Source organism: Entelurus aequoreus, linkage group LG05 (assembly GCF_033978785.1).
Source record: "Entelurus aequoreus isolate RoL-2023_Sb linkage group LG05, RoL_Eaeq_v1.1, whole genome shotgun sequence".
Lineage (NCBI taxonomy): Eukaryota > Metazoa > Chordata > Actinopteri > Syngnathiformes > Syngnathidae > Entelurus > Entelurus aequoreus.
Genome location: NC_084735.1, coordinates 60491502 through 60512072, shown reverse-complemented (window position 1 = coordinate 60512072; position 20571 = coordinate 60491502). Strand labels below are relative to the sequence as shown.

At 41.1% G+C, this 20571-nt stretch overlaps 1 protein-coding gene across 4 annotated transcripts in view; it reads left to right on the top strand.

The window, feature by feature from the left end:
- LOC133650829 (scavenger receptor cysteine-rich domain-containing group B protein) overlaps positions 1–20571 on the top strand; it is an 81515-nt gene that overhangs the window by 34232 nt on the left and 26712 nt on the right. For all 4 annotated transcript variants that reach the window (XM_062048511.1, XM_062048507.1, XM_062048510.1 and 1 more), the window contains 3 exons: positions 10586–10666; positions 16527–16583; positions 16657–16971. In XM_062048511.1, the coding sequence (XP_061904495.1) occupies positions 10586–10666; positions 16527–16583; positions 16657–16971 (453 nt within the window). The remainder of the gene's footprint in view (positions 1–10585; positions 10667–16526; positions 16584–16656; positions 16972–20571) is intronic.

Sequence of the window (20571 nt, the reverse complement as noted above, 5' to 3'; positions counted from 1 at the left end):
AAACTAAGCTTTTACAAACAAAATCCAAGCTAATTTTGTCAAAAGCCTTCTCCAGGTCGGCTACAAAAATGAATCCTCTTTTATTTTCCATATTATAATTTTCTATAATTTCTAATAACTGTCTAATATTATTTCCTATGTTTCTTCCTTGTAGGAAGCCTGATTGATCTTGGTGAATAATGTTTGACAAAACAGACTTAAGTCATGTAGCCAAACATTTTGCCAGGATCTTAGCATCATAACACTGAAGTGTTATTGGTCTCCAATTTTTTAGATGAACTGGGTCTTTATACTGACCATTTATTTCCTGTTTCAATAATAAAGAAATAAGACCTTCTGTTGGACAAAAAACCTGTTTTATATGAGTAATTAAAACTAGAAAGTAATGGTTTCTTAAGATCTTCATAAAATACTTGATAAACCTCAATAGGTATTCCATCTAATCCTGGGGTTTTCCCTGGATGAAAAGATTTAACAGCTTCCACAAGTTCTTCCTCTCTAATGAGGCCTTCACATGAATGGCTTTCTTCCGAATTCAATTTTATTTCATAATTTTCTGGAAAAAATGTTGTAGTTTCAGGAGGGATTACTGGATTAGAAAAAATGTTTTTAAAGTAATTTTCCATTTCTTTCAACAATGTGGTGTGTGTATCCAATACCTTTCCATTTGTTTTAATAAGCTTGGAAATGTTCTTTTTAGAACGATTTTTTGTTTGGATATTTAAAAAGTATTTTTAACACTTCTCACCTTTTTTCATCCAGATTGCTCTGTTGCAGTCATAACTTTTCAATAACTGTTTTTCAACTAAATCTGCTAACTCCTCTTGTTTGGCTGTAAAGGTATTCAGTTGTTCACTAGTAAGATTATCATTACTGTCAATGTTTTTTTGTAAATCCTCAATTTCTTTCTTTAATTCCTGTTCTGCCGCTTTAATTTTTTTTTTCCATGAAGAGTATGCAATGGCATATCACCTAAAACAACATTTGAAGGCTTCCCAGACTATTTGGGGATTTGAAGATCCTACATTATTTTTTTTAAAAAGTCAGTAATAAATTGCTTTGTTTTTTCAATAAATTCATCATCCTGTAGATGCATTTGACTAAACTTCCAATATCCGGGCCCACGTGTATTATCTTCAATTGCAATATTTATTCCTATACAATTATGATCAGAACGCAATTTATCATCGATTGATATTGCAGTCACTTTGTTTAGCAATGAAAATGATATAAAAAAATAGTCAATACGACTTGCCTGGTTTTGTCTTCTCCATGTATACCGTACTAACCTAGGGTTTTTGAATCTCCAGATATCAATTAAATCAAATGCATCCATAACATTTTGAATCTTTTGTAAAGATTGAGGATGATAATCCATTAAAAAATTCCCTTTTCGGTCCAGAACTTTATCCAAAGCAACGTTAAAGTCCCCCACAATAATAATTTCCCCTTGTTGTTCTTGCAACATGTCACTTATTTCTTCAAAAAAGGAAGGTTCATCAACATTTGGCCCATACAGATTCAAAACACACATCTTTTGACCTTGAATAATCATATTTAATATTAGCCAACGTCCTTGTGAGTCTTTTTCCATAGAGTTAAATTTAAAATTAAAAGTTTTTTTTATCAAAATCATAACACCTTCTGAATTTCTGTAACCATGTGAAAAGGTATGTGGGCTTGTATTAAGCCTCAGGGAGTTGAACGCCCCTGCCTTACATAGTTCCGGGTCACCCTTGGGCAATGTGTAGCACCCGAATGCCCCCCCCATCAGGGTTACGATACCCCCCATGAACTACACTAAAAGAGGATGCGTTACCCGGCCCGGAGGAAGCCCGGGGCCCTCCTCCGGAGCTAGGCCCGGAGGTAGGGCTCGTCAGCGAGCGCCTGGTGGCCGGGCTTGCCACGGAGCCCGGCCGGGCACAGCCCGAAGAAGCTACGTGGACACACCATCTTCTCTGCCACGTGGGCCCACCACCCGCGGTCGGAACCAGTGGGGTCGGGTGCGCTGCCAAGTGGATGGCGGTGAAAGTGGAGGCTTCGGACGGACCAATTCGGGGCAGCAGAGGCTGACTTTCGGGACGTGGAACGTCTCTACGCTGGTGGGGAAGGAGCCTGAGCTGGTGCGAGAGGTGGAGCGCTACCGGTTGGATCTGGTGGGGCTTACCTCTACGTATAGCAAGGGCTCTGAAACCACACTCCTGGACAAGGGATGGACCTTGTTCACTTCTGGAGTTGCTCAGGGTGTGAGGGCACAGGCGGGTGTGGGGATACTCACGAGTCCCCGGCTGAGTGCCTGTACGTTGGAGTTCACCCCAGTGGACAAGAGGGTCGCCTCCCTTCGCCTTAGGGTTGGAGGGGGGAAAACTCTGACTGTTGTTTGTGCATACGCACCAAACAGGAGTTCAGAGTATTCAGCCTTCTTGGATACCTTGCATGGGGTCCTGTATGGGGCGCCGGCAGGGGATTCCATAGTCTTGCTGGGGGACTTCAACGCGCACGTGGGCAATGACAGTGATACTTGGACTGGCGTGATTGGGAGGAACGGTCTCCCTGATCTGAACCTGAGTGGTGGATTGTTACTGGACTTCTGTGCTTGTCACGGACTTGCGATAACAAACACCATGTTCAAGCATAAGGATGCTCATAGGTGTACCTGGTACCAGAGCACCCTAGGCCAAAGATCAATGATAGATTTTGTAATCGTATCAGCTGATCTGAGGCCGTATGTTTTGGACACTCGGGTGAAGAGAGGGGCTGAACTGTCAACTGATCACCATCTGGTGGTGAGTTGGGTTAGATGGCGGGGGAAACCTCTGGACAGACCTGGCAAACCCAAGCGTGTAGTGCGGGTGAACTGGGAACGTTTGGAGGAGTCCTCTGTCCGGAAGGACTTCAACTCCCACCTCCGGCGGGACTTCTCTGCCATCCCTGTGGAGGTTGGGGACATTGAACAGGAATGGGCAATGTTCAAAGCCTCTATTGCTAAAGCTGCAGATGCGAGCTGTGGCCAGAAGGTCTTAGGTGCCTCAAGGGGCGGTAACCCTCAAACACCCTGGTGGACAGTGGTGGTCAGGGAAGCCGTCCGACTGAAGAAGGAGTCCTACCGGGGTATGTTATCCCGGGGGACTCCGGAGGCAGTTGCAAGGTACCGACGGGCCCGAAGGGCAGCGGCCGTGGCTGTGGACGAGGCTAAGCAGAGGGTGTGGGAGCAGTTCGGGGAATCCATGGAGAAGGACTATCGGGCGGAACCAAAGCTGTTCTGGAAGACCATACGGCACCTCAGGAGGGGGAAGCAGGGAACCATCCAAGCTGTGTACGGCAAGGATGGGACTTTGCTGACTTCAAGTGAGGAAGTCGTGGGGCGTTGGAAAGAGCACTTTGAGGAACTCCTGAACCCAACTACATCAGACACACCCTCCCTGATAGGAGCAGGGCCTGAGGATGATGGGGGATCGACGTCGATCTCTCGGAGTGAAGTCACTGAGGTAGTTAGACAACTCCACAGTGGCAAAGCTCCGGGGGTTGACGAGATCCGTCCAGAAATGCTGAAGGCTCTGGGTGTTGATGGGCTGTCTTGGTTGATACGCCTTTTCAACATTGCGTGGAAGTCTGGGACAGTGCCGAGGGAGTGGCAGACTGGGGTGGTGGTTCCCCTTTTCAAAAAGGGGGACCAGAGGGTGTGTGCTAATTACAGGGGTATCACACTACTCAGCCTCCCTGGGAAAGTTTACGCCAAGGTACTGGAAAGGAGGGTCCGGCCGATAGTCGAACCTCAGAGTCAAGAGGAGCAATGTGGATTCCGTCCTGGTCGTGGAACAACTGACCAACTCTTTACGCTTGCGGGAATCCTGGAGAGGGCCTGGGAGTATGCCTATCCAGTCTACATGTGTTTTGTGGATTTGGAGAAGGCGTATGACCGCGTCCCTCGGGAGATCTTGTGGGAGGTGCTGAGGGAGTACGGAGTGAGGGGAACCCTGCTGAGGGCCATCCAATCTCTGTACAACCAAAGCGAGAGTTGTGTCCGGGTGCTTGGATGTAAGTCGGATCCGTTTCCAGTGGGGGTTGGTCTCCGCCAGGGCTGCGCTCTGTCACCTATCCTGTTTGTCATTTTCATAGACAGGATTTCTAGGCGGAGTCGTGGCCATGGCGGAGAGGGTATACGTCTCGGGGGGCTAAAGGTTGCATCACTGCTGTTTGCAGATGATGTGGTCCTGATGGCACCTTCGGTTCGTGACCTTCAGCTCTCACTGGATCGGTTCGAAGCCGAGTGTTCAGCGGCTGGAATGAGGATCAGCATCTCCAAATCTGAGGCCATGGTTCTCAGCAGGAAACCGATGGTTTGTACAGTCCGGGTAGGGGACAGGACTCTGTCCCAGGTAGAGGAGTTTAAGTATCTCGGGGTCTTGTTCACGAGTGAGGGAAAGATGGAGAAGGAAATCAGCCGGAGAATCGGAGCAGCTGGGGCAGTATTGCAGTCTCTCTGCCGCACTGTTGTGACGAAACGGGAGCTGAGCCAGAAGGCAAAGCTCTCGGTCTACCGAGCTATCTACATTCTTACTCTCACCTATGGTCATGAAGTGTGGGTAATGACCGAAAGAATAAGATCGCGGATACAAGCGGCCGAAATGAGTTTCCTCAGAAGGGTGGCTGGCATCTCCCTTAGAGATAGGGTGAGAAGTGCAGTCACCCGAGAGAGACTCGGAGTAGAGCCGCTGCTCCTTCGCTTGGAAAGGAGCCAGCTTAGGTGGTTCGGGCATCTCGTGCGGATGCCTCACGAGCGTCTCCCTAGGGAGGTCCTCGTTGCACGTCCCACTGGGAGGAGGCCCCGCGGCAGGCCAAGGACCAGATGGGGGGATTACATCTCCTCTCTGGCCTGGGAACGCTTCGGAATTCCCCAGGAGGAAGTCGCAAATGTTGCTCTGGAGAGGGAAGTCTGGGGGTCTTTGCTGGAGCTGCTGTCCCCGCGACCCGATTCCGGATAAGCGGTTGAAGATGAAGATGGATGGATGTGAAAAGAAAATTGGACCATCCCATTCTTTTCTCCATTTTTCTTCATCTAAATGTGTTGAATGCGTTTCTTGAAGACAAAAATGATCTTGTTTTTTTTCATTCAGCCACATAAATATAAGTTTTCTTTTTCTGTTGTCTGCAAGACCATTGCAATTATAACTAATTATTCCAACTTCATTATCGTTCCTATAAACCATATAATCTAAGTAAATTCATTGTATATTTTATTGATTCTCTTAATACCATAAGTTTAATAGACATGAAAATCTTATAACTAAAAACTGCAGCATCACTTGCTATTTCCAAGGAAACCAATATCCCCTCTAATAAACTCACAGACACACCATTCACACCACAGCACGCAAGACAAACAAACACATAACCCCCAAAATATATTATTCGCTGACCGTTTCCCAACATCTAACTACATTGTCCAGTCCCAGAATAAACTAAAACGCTCCACAAACAAAATGTCAAAACACATCCGTCAAGTCGTTACCATGGCGATGTCGCGATGACGCAATCACTGCGCGACATTGTTATTGTTCCTCACATGCTTCTGTACAGCTCACCGTTAACGTACAGTTTATCCACAACAAGACGAGCTTGTTGTCCTTTCTGCCTAAAGGACTTCATAATTGGAATCAACTTACGTCGTTTCTCCACCACCTCGATTGGATATTGGCTGGTCATGAAGAATTTAGTACCTTTCAGTCTTCTGGAGAGAGCAAGCATTTCGTCTTTGCATTTGGAGTTAGTAAACTTTACAAGCATAGGTCTCGGTTTAGCATCCTCCTTGCGTCTGCCAATCCTGTGTGCTCGCTCCAACTGGATCCTCTTAACTTCTTCCTCCGGGATGCAGAGTTGCTTTTTTTAGTAAAAAACTAAACAGACAGTCTAAAAAATGGAATGAACTTTAGTTTTTACTGAATTATATGACAGTCATAACGTACTTAAAATATAGAATGTGGGATTTATAATATTAAAGCAACTCTAAATATCTTTTTAACATTCATATATGTTTTTCATAACTTTTGTGATGCTACATGGACTTACAACTAGATGAATGACACTTATGTCATGGCCTGATGGGGTCTGTATCCATTTCCCTGGCACTTAGCAACTTTTAGGAGGGTGGCAGGAACCCTGCCACACAAAAAAATTACAAATATGCTGACTAGCTTTATGGCATACGTCACCCCCTTTCCCTATTTGTTAATAAGGTGGAAGTTGATGCGAACGACTACGTGCAAGCGTTCCATTTGTACTGGGAAGTCAGAATTTTGGAGTTTGTAGTCAGAATTCCTACTGGAACTCCCCTCCTGGTCAGATTTCCAACTCAGAAAGTCGCAGCATTCTTACCACCCCCGAGTTGGTTTCAAAGATGGCTGCTGTGGATGTAAAAAAAATGATGTCCACTTTTATTATATCCGTTCTTAGCACTTCTGATAAGTTTTTGTTGCAATAAATCAGTCATAAACAATGTATTGTTGTGCGTTTATAATAATGTCACTGTAGTGTAAACTACATTTACTTCATGTGGTATATACGCTGCATGTCCCTAGCAATAGCGTCTGTGTTATCTCTTCATCCACCGTGTTTGAAGGTTGCAGAAAGAGTGCATATTTTCCCATAAGTTGATTGTATTCAGACAAGGCAAGCGCAAAAATAGCTTTCGTGGATGTGGCTATCTTGATTTCCGACATCGTAACTGAAACGCTCTGAACTCGGCTGTGACGTCATTCCCAGCTCCGACTTCCCAATTCCCAGGTAAATGGAACACAGCATAATACTGCTATTATGGTAGACTGCAAAACAACCAAATAATGTAAACATTTTGTCTGAGGAGACAATAAGAAGAAGAAGGGAGCCTACTCGGATAAAATGACAGTCATAGATCCACATTGCCCCGGCTTTCACTCGCTAGCATGGGTTCCAAACAAGGAGGGAATTTCGACCTGATGCTGCCTTGGCTCTGTTACTTGTCCCGCTTGTCCCTTTTGGGGTCGCGGGGTGGCGGGAGCCTATTCCAGCTGCATTCGGGCAGAAGGCGGGGTACACCCTGGACAAGTCGCCACCTCAACGCAGGGCCAACACAGATAGACAAACAACATTCACACTTACATTCACACACTAGGGACAATTTAATGTGGCCAAATAACATAGTTGTATGATTTTGGAGGTGGGAGAAAGCCGGAGTACCTGGAGGGAACCCACACAGTCTCGGGGAGAACATGCAAACTCCACACAGAAAGACCCTGAGCTCGGGAAAGGAACCCAGAACCTTTTCCTTGTGAGGCATGAACGCTAACTACTGCTAACACTAATGCTTCATATAAACGGGGAGATATGAACATCCTACCAGTCGTCATCCAAGTAAGAGCAGACATTGCACAGTCAGCTATCGTTTTATTATGTTTGAGGTTTGTATTTCTTTTTTACTCTCAAGCTGGATCTGTTTAGCATAAATTCTAAAACTTGTAGCTCAACAATATACATTTCTGGATCATAATTTTCCCCAAAGTTATCGTTGTTGGCTCTCACAAAGTCTGTATGATTTCCATTGTTGTTGGTGGGGAAGGTATCTACGGTTCCTACCTCTGTGTCATGCGATCACGTGGCTGGCTAGCTTTTTATCTCTCAAAATGGCTAGGGAATCTCAGTGAGATTGATACTATTTTGATCATATCTATTTACATGCAAAATTTGGAAGTCTTTCAGTGTCATCCACCAGATATACAGTATATGATAAAAGCTTCAACATAGGGAACTTGTTTTTCCACATTACGGGTACTTTAACTATGAACAATAAAACAATATTGAGAATATATGAACATTGCTCCTTAACTACAGACCACCTCCTTGATCGACATCTTTTATAATTGAGCAAGAACAACAAAGATGCAACAAACACGACGAAACCTAAACACCAAGGGTAAACATCCATCCATCCATTTTCTACCGCTTGTCCTGTTCGGGGTCGCGGGGGTGCTGGAGCCTATCTCAGCTGCATTCGGGGGGAAGGCGGAGTACACCCTGGACAAGTCGCCACCTCATCACAGGGCCAACACAGATAGACAGACAACATTCACACTCACATTCACACACTAGGGCCAATTTAGTGTTGCCAAACATCCACATATTATATCACTGTTTTGCTGTAGAAATGTGCCTCTGTCTGACACTAGCTGCTCCGCATACAAGCCTCACCCACTCTGCCCCACTCTGTTCGTACCTGGTCTGCATGAAGCAAAGCTTTGTATGTCACTCAAAAGTGCAGATTGTAACACATCCATCCATCCATTTTCTGATTGGAATAATTTGTGTAGTTTGAAAACATTCAGCAGGCATTACATTAATTATAGTGTATTATGCCAAGGTAGTCCAGTTAAATGCCGTTTTTATGCTCTTTTGCAAGACCTGTGTCACGTGACTTCAAACTTGACACCTCATTGGCTGGTTCTGAGACAGGATTGATTGCTTCAATCAATTTACCAGAAGTGAGTCTTGCTTTTTGAAGCAACACATTTTTCTACACTGAATTTTTCAGCACTGATTGTTTTTTACACATTTTTATACACTTAATTTTGAAACAGTGATTTTTTTTTACAATGAAATTGTCAACATAATTTGATGTACAAAAATTCAGTTCACAAAATTCAAATGCAAAAAATTTGGTTACATAAATTCAGTGTCAAAAATAAAGCTTTTGTAATAGACATAAATTAACCTCCATTTTAAACAACCTTATTGTTGAACTTTAAGGGGTCATATCCATTGCCGTAACTACCATTGAGGATACCGAGGTCATGTCCTCGGTATTTTTTAGGTGACAAAAGGATGATGATATGACTGACTGTAAATCTACTTTGTGTAGGACATCGTGTGCGCTGTACATCACCATGCGGTAGATCATCTTCTCTCAATATACGATCTTTGGTCATGCACAGCCTGCTGCAATTCCAACAACCTAACGTAAATAAGTTAACTTTTACTTTAAACATTATCCGATCCAAAATGTGCTGTCAACATAACTTTAACATTAAATCATACTGATGTAACTAATTTTGCTTTCACCTGAATTAAATTGATGTGAAACGCTGTCGGTATAATGCTGTCGTTGTGTCAGTCAGGTGCCACCCCGCCCTAATTGCAGAACAGCACTTAAAATGTAATTTATTTAATGACAAGGTGCTTCATATCATATTTTATCCAAACGTGTATTCCTGGTCACGATGTGATCTGTCACTGATTAAAATATGAAGACACCTTTTCCCCCATCATTGGTGGTTGCGTGGCGGACGTCATTAGTACTTACAGTGCAAAGCAGACGATTTTGGCTTCGAACCCTGGTCGTGGTTAAGAATTTGGTATGTTTTTTATATTTATGTTTTAATGATGTTAAAATTGTTTAGTATGTTAAACTTCAGGATATTAATAAGAAAGTGGACTGCTACAAAATTATGCTGATTATCAAATATGTTAGATGAGTGATAGATAGTTATAGCTTAATTAAAGCTTTTGTTATTCTGGAAATTCATTGTGTTGCTCAAGGTAATATAATTTTTATGTTACTGGGATACCCTTGATTTCAGAATTTCAAAGTTCCTTTTGGACAACTAATTTTTGACATTGGTATTTTTCAAATCCGAGTTACGGCCCAACAAATAAAACACTTCCTTGTGGTCTACATAACATGTAATGGTGGTTCTTTGGTCCAAAATTTGCATAGATTATATTTTACAGACCGTCTTTCTGACCGTCTTTTGAGGATGCGCTGTTTAGTGGGTGTTTTTATTTACATGCCTTCACTTTCTCTGCGTCTTTTCCCTGTCAGTCATGTTGTAGTTTTTAGAGCTTCCAAATGGGTTCTATATGCTACTTTGTATTACAAATTGCATGTACGATCCAGTCTGCCCCACAACAATATCCATCCATCCATGTTCTACCGCTTGTCCCATTCGGGGTTGCGGGGGGGTGCTGGAGCCTATCTCAGCTGCATTCGGGCGGAAGGCGGGGTACACCTGCAGCGTGAACTACAATGGCGGACTCGCGCACATATATTCTGGTCATTTCTACCATATATGGAGATGTCTGATCTAGTCAAACTTGAAAAAACATCCCAGGTAGTGCAAACTACGAACGGCTCGTTTGAAGGAAGTATGAAAGAATGCAAGCTTGTTTTGTAAATATCTCCGCCATGCCTCCATGGTTTGATTTCAAATTCTTGGGACTTATGCAGAACCCAAATACACAAAAACATGTACCAACAGTTAGGAAAGGATGGTTTTGCATAATAGGTCCCTTTAAACAACAAAATTGATTGTTTCCTAGCGTTTATGGCGTCATCTTTTATAACTGATAGATGGAAATAAATGAATAAAAACCCAGGCCATGATCATGAGACCTGCTTGAAGTTGTGGCCCTAAACAACCGCATAAAATGTTTCTGACATTAGTGGCTCAGATTATAATATACAAATTTTATTGGACTATGGAAGCATTGGTAGCTTACTTTGCAAGTTTTTCTTGGATATTTTCTGAGCTAGTCTCATTTCTTATCTGTTATTCAGGTAGAGAAACCACCACTGTGGCTGCAATTTACCCTTCCACTGGAAGCCAGGAGTCCATTTGGTCAACCCTAAAAACTGAAGGTTTGTTTATTGGTCAATGTCAGAACATACAATGAGGGAAATAATGATTTGATTGTTGTTTAATTTGATTTTTATAAATAATGATAAATGGGTTATACTTGTATAGCGCTTTTCTACCTTCAAGGTACTCTAAGCGCTTTGACAGTATTTCCACATTCACCCATTCACACACACATTCACACACTGATGGTGGGAGCTGCCATGTCAGGCGCTAACCAGCAGCCATCAGGAGCAAGGGTGAAGTGTCTTGCCCAAGGACACAACGGACGTGACTAGGATGGTAGAAGGTGGGGATTGAACCCCAGTAACCAGCAACCCTCCGATTGCTGACACGGCCACTCTACCAACTTCGCCACGCCGTCCCCCGTTGCTGCTTTAAATTTTCTATAATCAGATTAAAAAAGCTACAATGTACTAACAAGGATGTAGTCAGCACTTTTCATCCATCCATCCATCCATCCAGTACAGTATTATTAAGCTGTTATTTCAAGAGAATTATTATTTTTTTTTCATTATATTGGACTGAAAAATTTTTAGTGGTGGGAGGGACGACTATGCATATCTATGAGGGTTGTACGGTCTACCGGTAATAATAATGTACTAATAAATACTATACTGCTTATGAAGGAAAACAGTATTTTTTTTTGGACATGACAGCGCACCATTATCACGTTGTGACATTGCTGGTGAAACGAACAAATGTGCGTTATAGGCAACACACATGCACGGAGTACTTACAAGCAGACACGTGGGCACAAAAGAGGAAGAATGGACACATTTTGGCTTTAAAACTAACGATAAAAATGAAGCTACAAACACTGAAGCACAGGGCAAGGAATAGCTAAACATGCTTCACTACAGACAGTAGGAGTGTACAATAAATAACAAGTCTTAATCCTCTCAGGCACAACCCCAGTTTCCTAATCAAGGTAAACATTTCTCGAGGGTGTCCCTTATCACCATATTTGAACCTGCTGGCAAGAAAATAATTGCCAATCAGCAGATGAAACAACTCTTTACCTAAAAAATGAAGAACCAATTCCAATTGCTATTGAAAAGATTCAAGAATGATCCAACAAATACAGGACTTTGCCTGAACCTTAAATAAAAGAGAGTCGTTTCCTATCTATGAATGTACAAAAGAAAATATTTGCCATGTCTCTGTAAAGTCGGAGGTGAAATATTTAGAAATTAACCTATCAAAAAAAAAAAAGCTCTCAGAAAACAAACACAGAAAATACAATTAAAGAATGCCAAACTAAGCTTAATGTATGGCAACAAAGAGATTTGCCAAAACTTGGACGTATTTACTAAACCAAAAATATGGATAAATATTGTTTTTGGTTTGTGACTTTCTTTCACCTTGGCTGGTAATGGAAGAAATCAATATAATGTTTTTATTTTTAAAATGGTGTCTTCATCAAATTTAAAAAACATATTGTTTTGTTTGCCTGGATTAAAATGTACTGTAAAACATGATCTAATGAAATAGTTAGTGAATTAATCAAATGTTGTGTGAGATTAGTTATGGAAGTAATAAAGGGCAGTGCGGCAAACAATTTTTAAGCAGAAATAAGATTTGTTTCGGCAATGCTTTGTGTGATTGTTTCAATACAGAAAGTGGTGGATGAAAGTGAAATGTGTTGCTCATAATTAAGCAAGTTTCTTTGTGCATCCATAATATCTACAATTGACCAAATACTTTTCTATATGCAGCCGTCATAATTAGGGTTGCAAAATTCCGGGAATATTCAAAGTTGGAAACTTTCCATGGGAATTAACGGGAATATATGGGAATTAACGGGAATTAACGAGAATTAATGGAAATTAATGGGCAATTAATGGGCAATTAATGGGAATAAACATTTAATGCAACATGCTAGATCTTGCATCATGATTATTAGCTAAAACAACCTGATTTAATGCAAATTCAGTTGAATTTCAACCCTGCACAGTGCATTCCTCCATCACATGTGCAGAGCATTCTTCCATCACATGCACAGATAATTCCCAGCATGCTACACACTACAGCAGGGCTATTGAGGCCACACTAGTATTTGAGCCCAAGGACTTCATCCAGTCAGGTAAGTTTTGGGGTAAATATATTTGATCTATGGTATTTAAGTTTAATAGATGTGTAATTGCTTGTTACTGTATGACTGTAGACTACTCCAGCAGACTTCCACTCAATCCAGCTAGCTGTTCCTGTACTTGTTAAATGATTTTGGGGCCAATATCTCTAGCTAGCTAGGTTTATGTACCACCACAGTCTCATAATGAACCGAAAATATTTATCCGTTAGCCGTGATGCTAATTTTCTCTATGTTAAATCCCATTCATTTATGCTAACAACGTTAGCGATCCGAATTTACCTAAATTGTGATCTTGAAAGTTCAACTAGCAAATACTAAATCAAAACGTGTAGTTTCCTCTGCCTTCTGTTCTGCTAAACATTCTGTTGTCACACAAGAATGTAGGTTATAGTTTGATTTAGCATGCTGATTGAGTGTTAATTTATTCATCTAGCCTATTTCTATTCATTTGTCCATCAGTAAAGTATTTTTAAAGACTACTCCAATTGTTTACTGACTATTTATATCTGTGTGTGGCATTGCATTAGTGTTTTACAAGCTTCTCATCTTATTCTACAGAATAAGATGGACGGTGTCCAACTTTGAATAATCTAAAAATTGTCAAAATTTCCAAACTTCCTGAGCTTATCTTCCTGTGGTAAATTTCCGGAAAGTTTCCGGAAATTTACCGGAAACTTCTTCCATATCGGAATGTGATGAGGGGACAAGTTATGTGTGTACTTCATCTTCCAATAAGATACATCTGCTTGTGAAAGTCTGATCATTTAACAGTAAGCTTCTACATTTGAAAGTCGCATATCATGGGACTTCAATTCTTCTAATTTATCAAATATTATTTGGGGTATGCAGTACCAGAAGGAATCACAATTTTTAATCCATGATTTTCATCAGTTCAATTTCAGGGTACCATTTAAATCAGTGAGTCTCAAACTGTGGTTGTGTGCGTGGGCTCCATCTAGTGGTATGCCAAATAATGAATACAAATTAATAAAGTACAGTGTTTTATTTTCTTATATTCAAACACAGTGTTACTGTTTAAATTGTGTGTAATGTTACAGTGGCAGAAAAATATTAAATATACTTGCTAAATAAAACCTCTGCCTTGGTTTAATGAACATGTAGGCCTACAATGCTACTGTATTTTAATGTTGGTTATTATGGTGGTACTTGGAGAGCAACGTTCTTTCTGAGGTGGTTCTTGGTGAACATTTTTTGAAAACCACTGATTTAAACAATCAAAATCCCAAACTTTTAGTCCTCCATCTTTATATTATTCCACCATGTTGCCCCTTCTTAAATAATGAGTGTTATTTCTCCAAATTAAATCAAAGTTGAGTTGGTTTATGTTTTTTATTATTCTAGTATGTATGAAATGAGAATAAACAAGATAAATACATCTGGACTAACTTTCCATTTTGGTTAAGTTAATACGTCCTAGTATGACAAATATTTTTGTTGCCATAAATTTAGCTTTGTTTGGCATTCTTTAACTTTATTTTCTATGTTTGTTTTCTGAGAGTTACGTTGCTGTTTTTTTGATAGGATAATACTTAAATATTTCACCTCAGACTTTACAGGGACATTGCAAATATTTTTATTTACAACCCTTTGAGACACTTGTGATTTAGGGCTATATAAATAAACATTGATTGATTGATTGATTGATTTACACAGCCATACCTGAAAATGAACAGGAAGTCGGCCATTTTGGTTTCCATCGGCCATTTATCGGCAAGAAAAAGGGGTTCTACTTTAACGAACTTCTCCAAGAGACTTTGACCAATGAGTCGTGGTTTAAATTACAGACACTACATATCCACCCATCCATTTTCTACCGCTTGTCCCTTTTGGGGTCGCGGGGGTTGCTGGAGCCTATCTCAGCTGCATTCGGGCGGAAGGCGGGGTACACCCTGGACAAGTCGCCACCTCATCGCAGGGCCAACACAGATAGACAGACAACATTCACACTCACATTCACACACTAGGGCCAATTTAGTGTTGCCAATCAACCGATCCCCAGGTGCATGTCTTTGGAAGTGGTAGGAAGCCGGAGTACCCAGAGGGAACCCACGCAGTCACAGGGAGAACATGCAAACTCCACACAGAAAGATCCAGAGCCCGGGATTGAACTCAGGACTACTCAGGACCTTCGTATTGTGAGGCACATGCACTAACCCCTGTTACACCGTGCTGCCCTACATATGATGATGATAAATTGCGAATAGTTTTTGCCTAAAAGATGTGGGCGTCGCACACCGCCAAACTTGGCTCCGAAGGTTTTTTTTGCCATTTTTTAATGAAAAAATGGGGTCGTACTTTAACGAACTCCTCCGGGGGACTTTCACCGATTGAGTCGCGGTTAAAATTACAGGTACTACACATCGAGGTGATGATAAAGAACAGATTTTGCCTACGCCATGACATGTGGGCACGGCCTGGCGCCAAATTTGGCTCAGATGGCTTTTGGCAGTTTTACACAAAACGTTAAAAACAAAGCTCCACAAACTCACACCTTGATCCTTACTAGTAGAAATGATGATGATGACACCCTGATGATGACACCCTGAAGTGCCCGATGGGTCAGTACCTGTTCATACCTATTTGTAGAGGGCGGGGCCTGGCGGCAAATACTGCCCCACACCATTACCAATCTAACTATAATTTCTGCACTTTAGGTGATCAGAGACCGATACTAAACTGATGGGTGATGATAAATTGTTACTGTTGCTTGTGACAAGATGTGAGCGTGACATGGCGACAAACTTTGATCTGATGGCTCGCCATAAAACACGAAACGTTAATAACTCGGCTCCACAAATTCAGATCTTGGTCATAATTTGTAAAAATGATGTTGATGTTACCCGATGGTTCCGTACTTGCTCATAACAATCGTAACGCAACATAAGAACATCAATTAAAGTTAATGTAAATCATAGAAACCAAACAAGGAACAGGTCAGAATAGGAAAATCAGCATGGAAATTTTGGGAAATACAAGGCTGTCGTCTTTGACTAATGATTTTTATAGTCGAAATCTTAAATTTAAGAGATTTTGCCAAAAGTCAACCATCAGCTGAATCTACAGCATCTTTTAAAGAGAAATAATCAGACGATGTTGTGTTAACTGTTATTTACATGCTCTTTGACTGCGTTTTCCCCCTGTCATCCATGTTGCAGTTTTAGCACTTCCATATGGAGTCTGGATGATGACAGATATAAGTTAGAACTATACTTTACTTTGTATTAGAAATGGCAACAGTAGAGGATGCATCTGCATGTATGAAACAGTCTGCCCCACACCAAGAGACTACAAAAAGGTGCTTATTGACCAAATTGTTGGACTACAATGCTGAATTAAACTAAGGCAAAAAACATCACTAAAGTCTCAAATTGTGAACGGCTTGATTGGAGAAAGTTTGAAAGAGCGCATGATTAATTGATAAATATCTCCCCCATGCCTCCATGGTTTGATTTTCACATTTTTGGGACTTAGGGGATCCCAAATATACAAAAACAAGTACCAATAGGTACAGCAAGTTGGTTTTGCATAATAGGTCTCCTTTAATGGAAGCATGACTCAATATTCTTTAAAAAAATAAAAAAATAAATACAAATCAGCATATACAATTTTGAATAGATCTTCTTTTTTTTTTTTTTAAAGTGCACTTTTTCCGCTTGACCAATGTTTAAAACCATTTCTTCCAAAAAATGTCATACAACTATGTCAAACATCATAATTTTGTTTGCATATATTATCTTTTCCTTCAGCACCAGGTGATGCTGTCACGGCAACAGAAAGTATAAGCTCAACTGCCATGAAAAAAGGTAAATAACCCATCTAATAACACTGTTGGCTTACATTTCTTAAATGTGACGGTAAATATGTTTTCCTATGCAGACTATATGGCTATCCGCGTTGTGAACGGAAACGGCAGCTGCCAGGGTCGCGTAGAAGTACAGTACAGCAATGTCTGGGGAACAGTGTGTGACGATGGCTGGGACATGACAAACGCTATCGTGGTGTGTCGGCAGCTTGGTTGTGGCATCGCTATCGAAGCCAAGTCTCAGGCCTTCTATGGTTATGGTACGGGTCCCATCTTGCTCGACAACGTAGAATGTCACGGCGACGAGAAAGGCCTTTCCGAGTGCACACATTCGGGCTTGGGTCAGCACAACTGTGGCCATCATGAGGATGCTGGAGTTATATGTGAACGTAAGTATTTTCACTTCATTACATGTATCGTATTATTGGGTTAAAGCGGACTAAAATCAATTGTGACTAGTGAGTACAGTGGAAGCTTGATTTACGAAACCCTGCATTTGCAAACTTTTCGGTTTACAAGCTTTTAGATCCTCCAATTATGCCTATGTGTGCAAAACGTTGTCTGTCAGTATGGACGCTTCATTCATTCGTTTTGTGTCCTACTGGCAGCCATTTTGTGCTTTCTCGTATAGAAGAGATTGAGGAAGCCTGTTTCGTACCACAGCAAGTTTTTATTTGTGGAAGAGAAGAACTACCTCTCTTCAGCTGCGGCTCTTCCACACACATACAAGGGGCCTCCCCCCTACTTTTCTCTCTTCTCGTGAGGAGCAGCTCAAAAGATGACCTTTGCTGGTGTTAATTAGAATCGGAATCAGCTTTATTGGCCAAGTACTCTGAGTGGATTTTACTTTTTAAAATTGTTATTATTGTAGCAATATGGTTGTTAAAGTTAAGGATTTTTGTGACTTTTGATTGTAAGGGCTCCAAAGGGACTTCTGTGTGTGTGTGTGTGTGTGTGTGTGTGTGTGTGTGTGTGTGTGTGTGTGTGTGTGTGTGTGTGTGTGTGCGCGTGCGTGTGCGTGCGTGTGTGTGTGTGTTTGCAGAGCAGCTCGTACAGGACAGTTTAGCTTGTTGTTGTTGTTTTACTTGTTTAATTAAGAGACAGTTAATTCATCACCTCCTCGTAATGTTTGTTTGATATAAAAACCTTAACTAAAAAAGGGACTTTTGTCGAAGCTGGGACCTGTTTTGATTTGATTTATGAACCCTGTTCATGAATCAATTTAGTTTTTAAATCGAGGTTCCATTGTACACTATAGAATCTAGATCACTACCTCAATAATGATCTATGATTGCTGATACTAGAGCCAAACAAGTTACTATGAAACTAATACTTGTGTAACTGTCTTAACTGCTTTAAGTGTTCTTATGAGGATCAAACAGCCCCAAAACTGTTACTGTCATACCTGCTTGCCTTTACAGTGGACCCTTTAAAGGCCTACTGAAATGATTTTTTTTTTATTTAAACGGGGATAGCTGATCTATTCTTTGTGTCATACTTGATCATTTCGCGATATTGCCATATTTTTGCTGAAAGGATTTAGTATAGAACAACAACGATAAAGATCGCAACTTTTGGTATCTGACAAAAAAAAGCCTTGTCCCTACCGGAAGGAGCGTGACGTAGTCAGCTGAACATTTCCGCAAAGTTCCCTATTGTTTACAGTGATGGCAGCCAGAAGTAAGAGCGATTCGGACCGAGAAAGCGACGATTTCCCCATTAATTTGAGCGAGGATGAAAAATTTGTGGATGAGGAACGTTAGAGTGCAGTTCAAGACATATCTTTTTTCGTTCTGACCGTAACTTAGGTACAAGCTGGCTCATTGGATTCCACACTCTCTCCTTTTTCTATTGTGGATCACGGATTTGTATTTTAAACCACCTCGGATACTATATCCTCTTGAAAATGAGAGTCGAGAATGCGAAATGGACATTCACAGTGACTTATCTCCACGACAATACATCGGTGAAACACTTTAGCTACGAGCTAACGTGATAGCATCGTGCTTTAACTGCATATAGAAACAAAAAAAATAAACCCCTGACTGGAAGGATAGATAGAAAATCAACAATACTATTAAACCGTGGACATGTAAATACACGGTTAATGCTTTCCAGGCTGGCGAAGGTTAACAATGCTGTGCTAACGACGCCATTGAAGCTAACTTAGCAACCAGACCTCACAGAGCTATGCTAAAAACATTAGCTCTCCACCTACGCCAGCCAGCCCTCATCTGCTCATCAACACCCGTGCTCACCTGCGTTCCAGTGATCGATGGTGCGACGAAGGACTTCACCCGATCACAGATGCGGTTGGCGGCCCGGAGACGTGAGGAGTCAAGGTGAGGTCGCCGGCTAGCGCGTCTGCTCTCCCACAAAGTCCTCCGGTTGTGTTGCTGTAGTCCGCTGCTAATACACCAATCCCACCTACAACTTTCTTCTTTGCAGCCTTCATTGTTCATTAAACAAATTGCAAAAGATTCACCAACACAGATGTCCAGAATACTGTGGAATTATGAAATGAAAACAGAGCTTTTTGTATAGGATTCTACGGGGTACCAATACTTCCGTTTAACTGACTACGTCATGCGCATACGTCATCATACCGAGACGTTTCAGCCGGATATTTCCCGGGAAAATTAAAATTGCACTTTATAAGTTAACCCGGCCGTATTGGCATGTGTTGCAATGTTAAGATTTCATCATTGATATATAAACTATCAGACTGCGTGGTCGGTAGTAGTGGGTTTCAGTAGGCCTTTAACCCTTGGATGCTCAACCTACCAACACTTACACTCTTCCACCTACTAACACCTACACTCCTCCACGAGTGGGGTCAAAAATGAAGCCAATTATCAATGCGTTTTTGCAATAAACAGAATGGCTATTCTTCAAAATCTTAAACAAAGACTTGTAATATTTCCATATTTCAGGTATTTCTCACAAAACATGCTTGTGGCATCAGTCCATTTGCATTTGTATTCATTTTTTCATACATTTTAAGAAATTGTATTTTTTTTGGATCAGAACCCACTCTTACAAAAGTGGGGTCAAAAAAGACCCCATTTTTGACTGTCAATACAGTCTCCCGGTTGGTGGAGCGGCTGTGCCAGCAGCTTGAGGGTTACAGGTTCGATCCCCACTTCCTCCATTTTAGTCACTCCAGTTGTGTCCTTGGGAAAGACACTTTACCCACCCTCTCCCAGTGCCACCCACACTGTTTTAAATGTAACTTAGTTAATGGTTTCACTATGTAAAGCGCTTTGAGTCACTAGAAAAAAGCGCTATATAAATATAATTCAATTCAATTCAATGTCAGCAGTCTCACCACCCAGGAGGTAATTTTTACACAGTAACATGCATGTAAGTAGGTATTTGTTCATGTCAGCACCTGTTCTATTATATCATCAGACATGAGCCGACATGAACAACTTCCATACATCTATTGGGGAAACAGTACCCAGGTGCAGGCACTGGCCGACTTCAATGGAAACACAGCTATAGAAGATTCCATAGGAACTGCTTGGGGTCATTTTTGACGCCACTTGTGGAAGAGTGAGGAGGTGATACAAAAACTGCAATTTTTAAAAACTAATTAAAAAAAACAATACAAATGCAAATGGAATCATGTCACAAACATGTTTTATGAGGAATACCTAGAATATGAATGTTCCATAACTTTTCATTTTAAAGACTCATTTTTGACCCCACATGGAAAATAAATCATTCCAGGATATTCCAAACTTGAAATCGTTAAAATTTTTTGAATGTTTATTTTTAAACATAACAATTACATATCCTTTGCTGTAATTTAAGTTTAATTTAAAGTGAACTGCTTAAAAATTACACTTAACATTTAACCTTCATTGACGTCGGGCAAACAATATTGTCTAGCAATGGGTTTCAAATGTTTTACATGCACAAACAAACATTCTAATTTAAAGATGTTGATAGCCACTTTGATACATTTTGTGAATTAAATATAACTA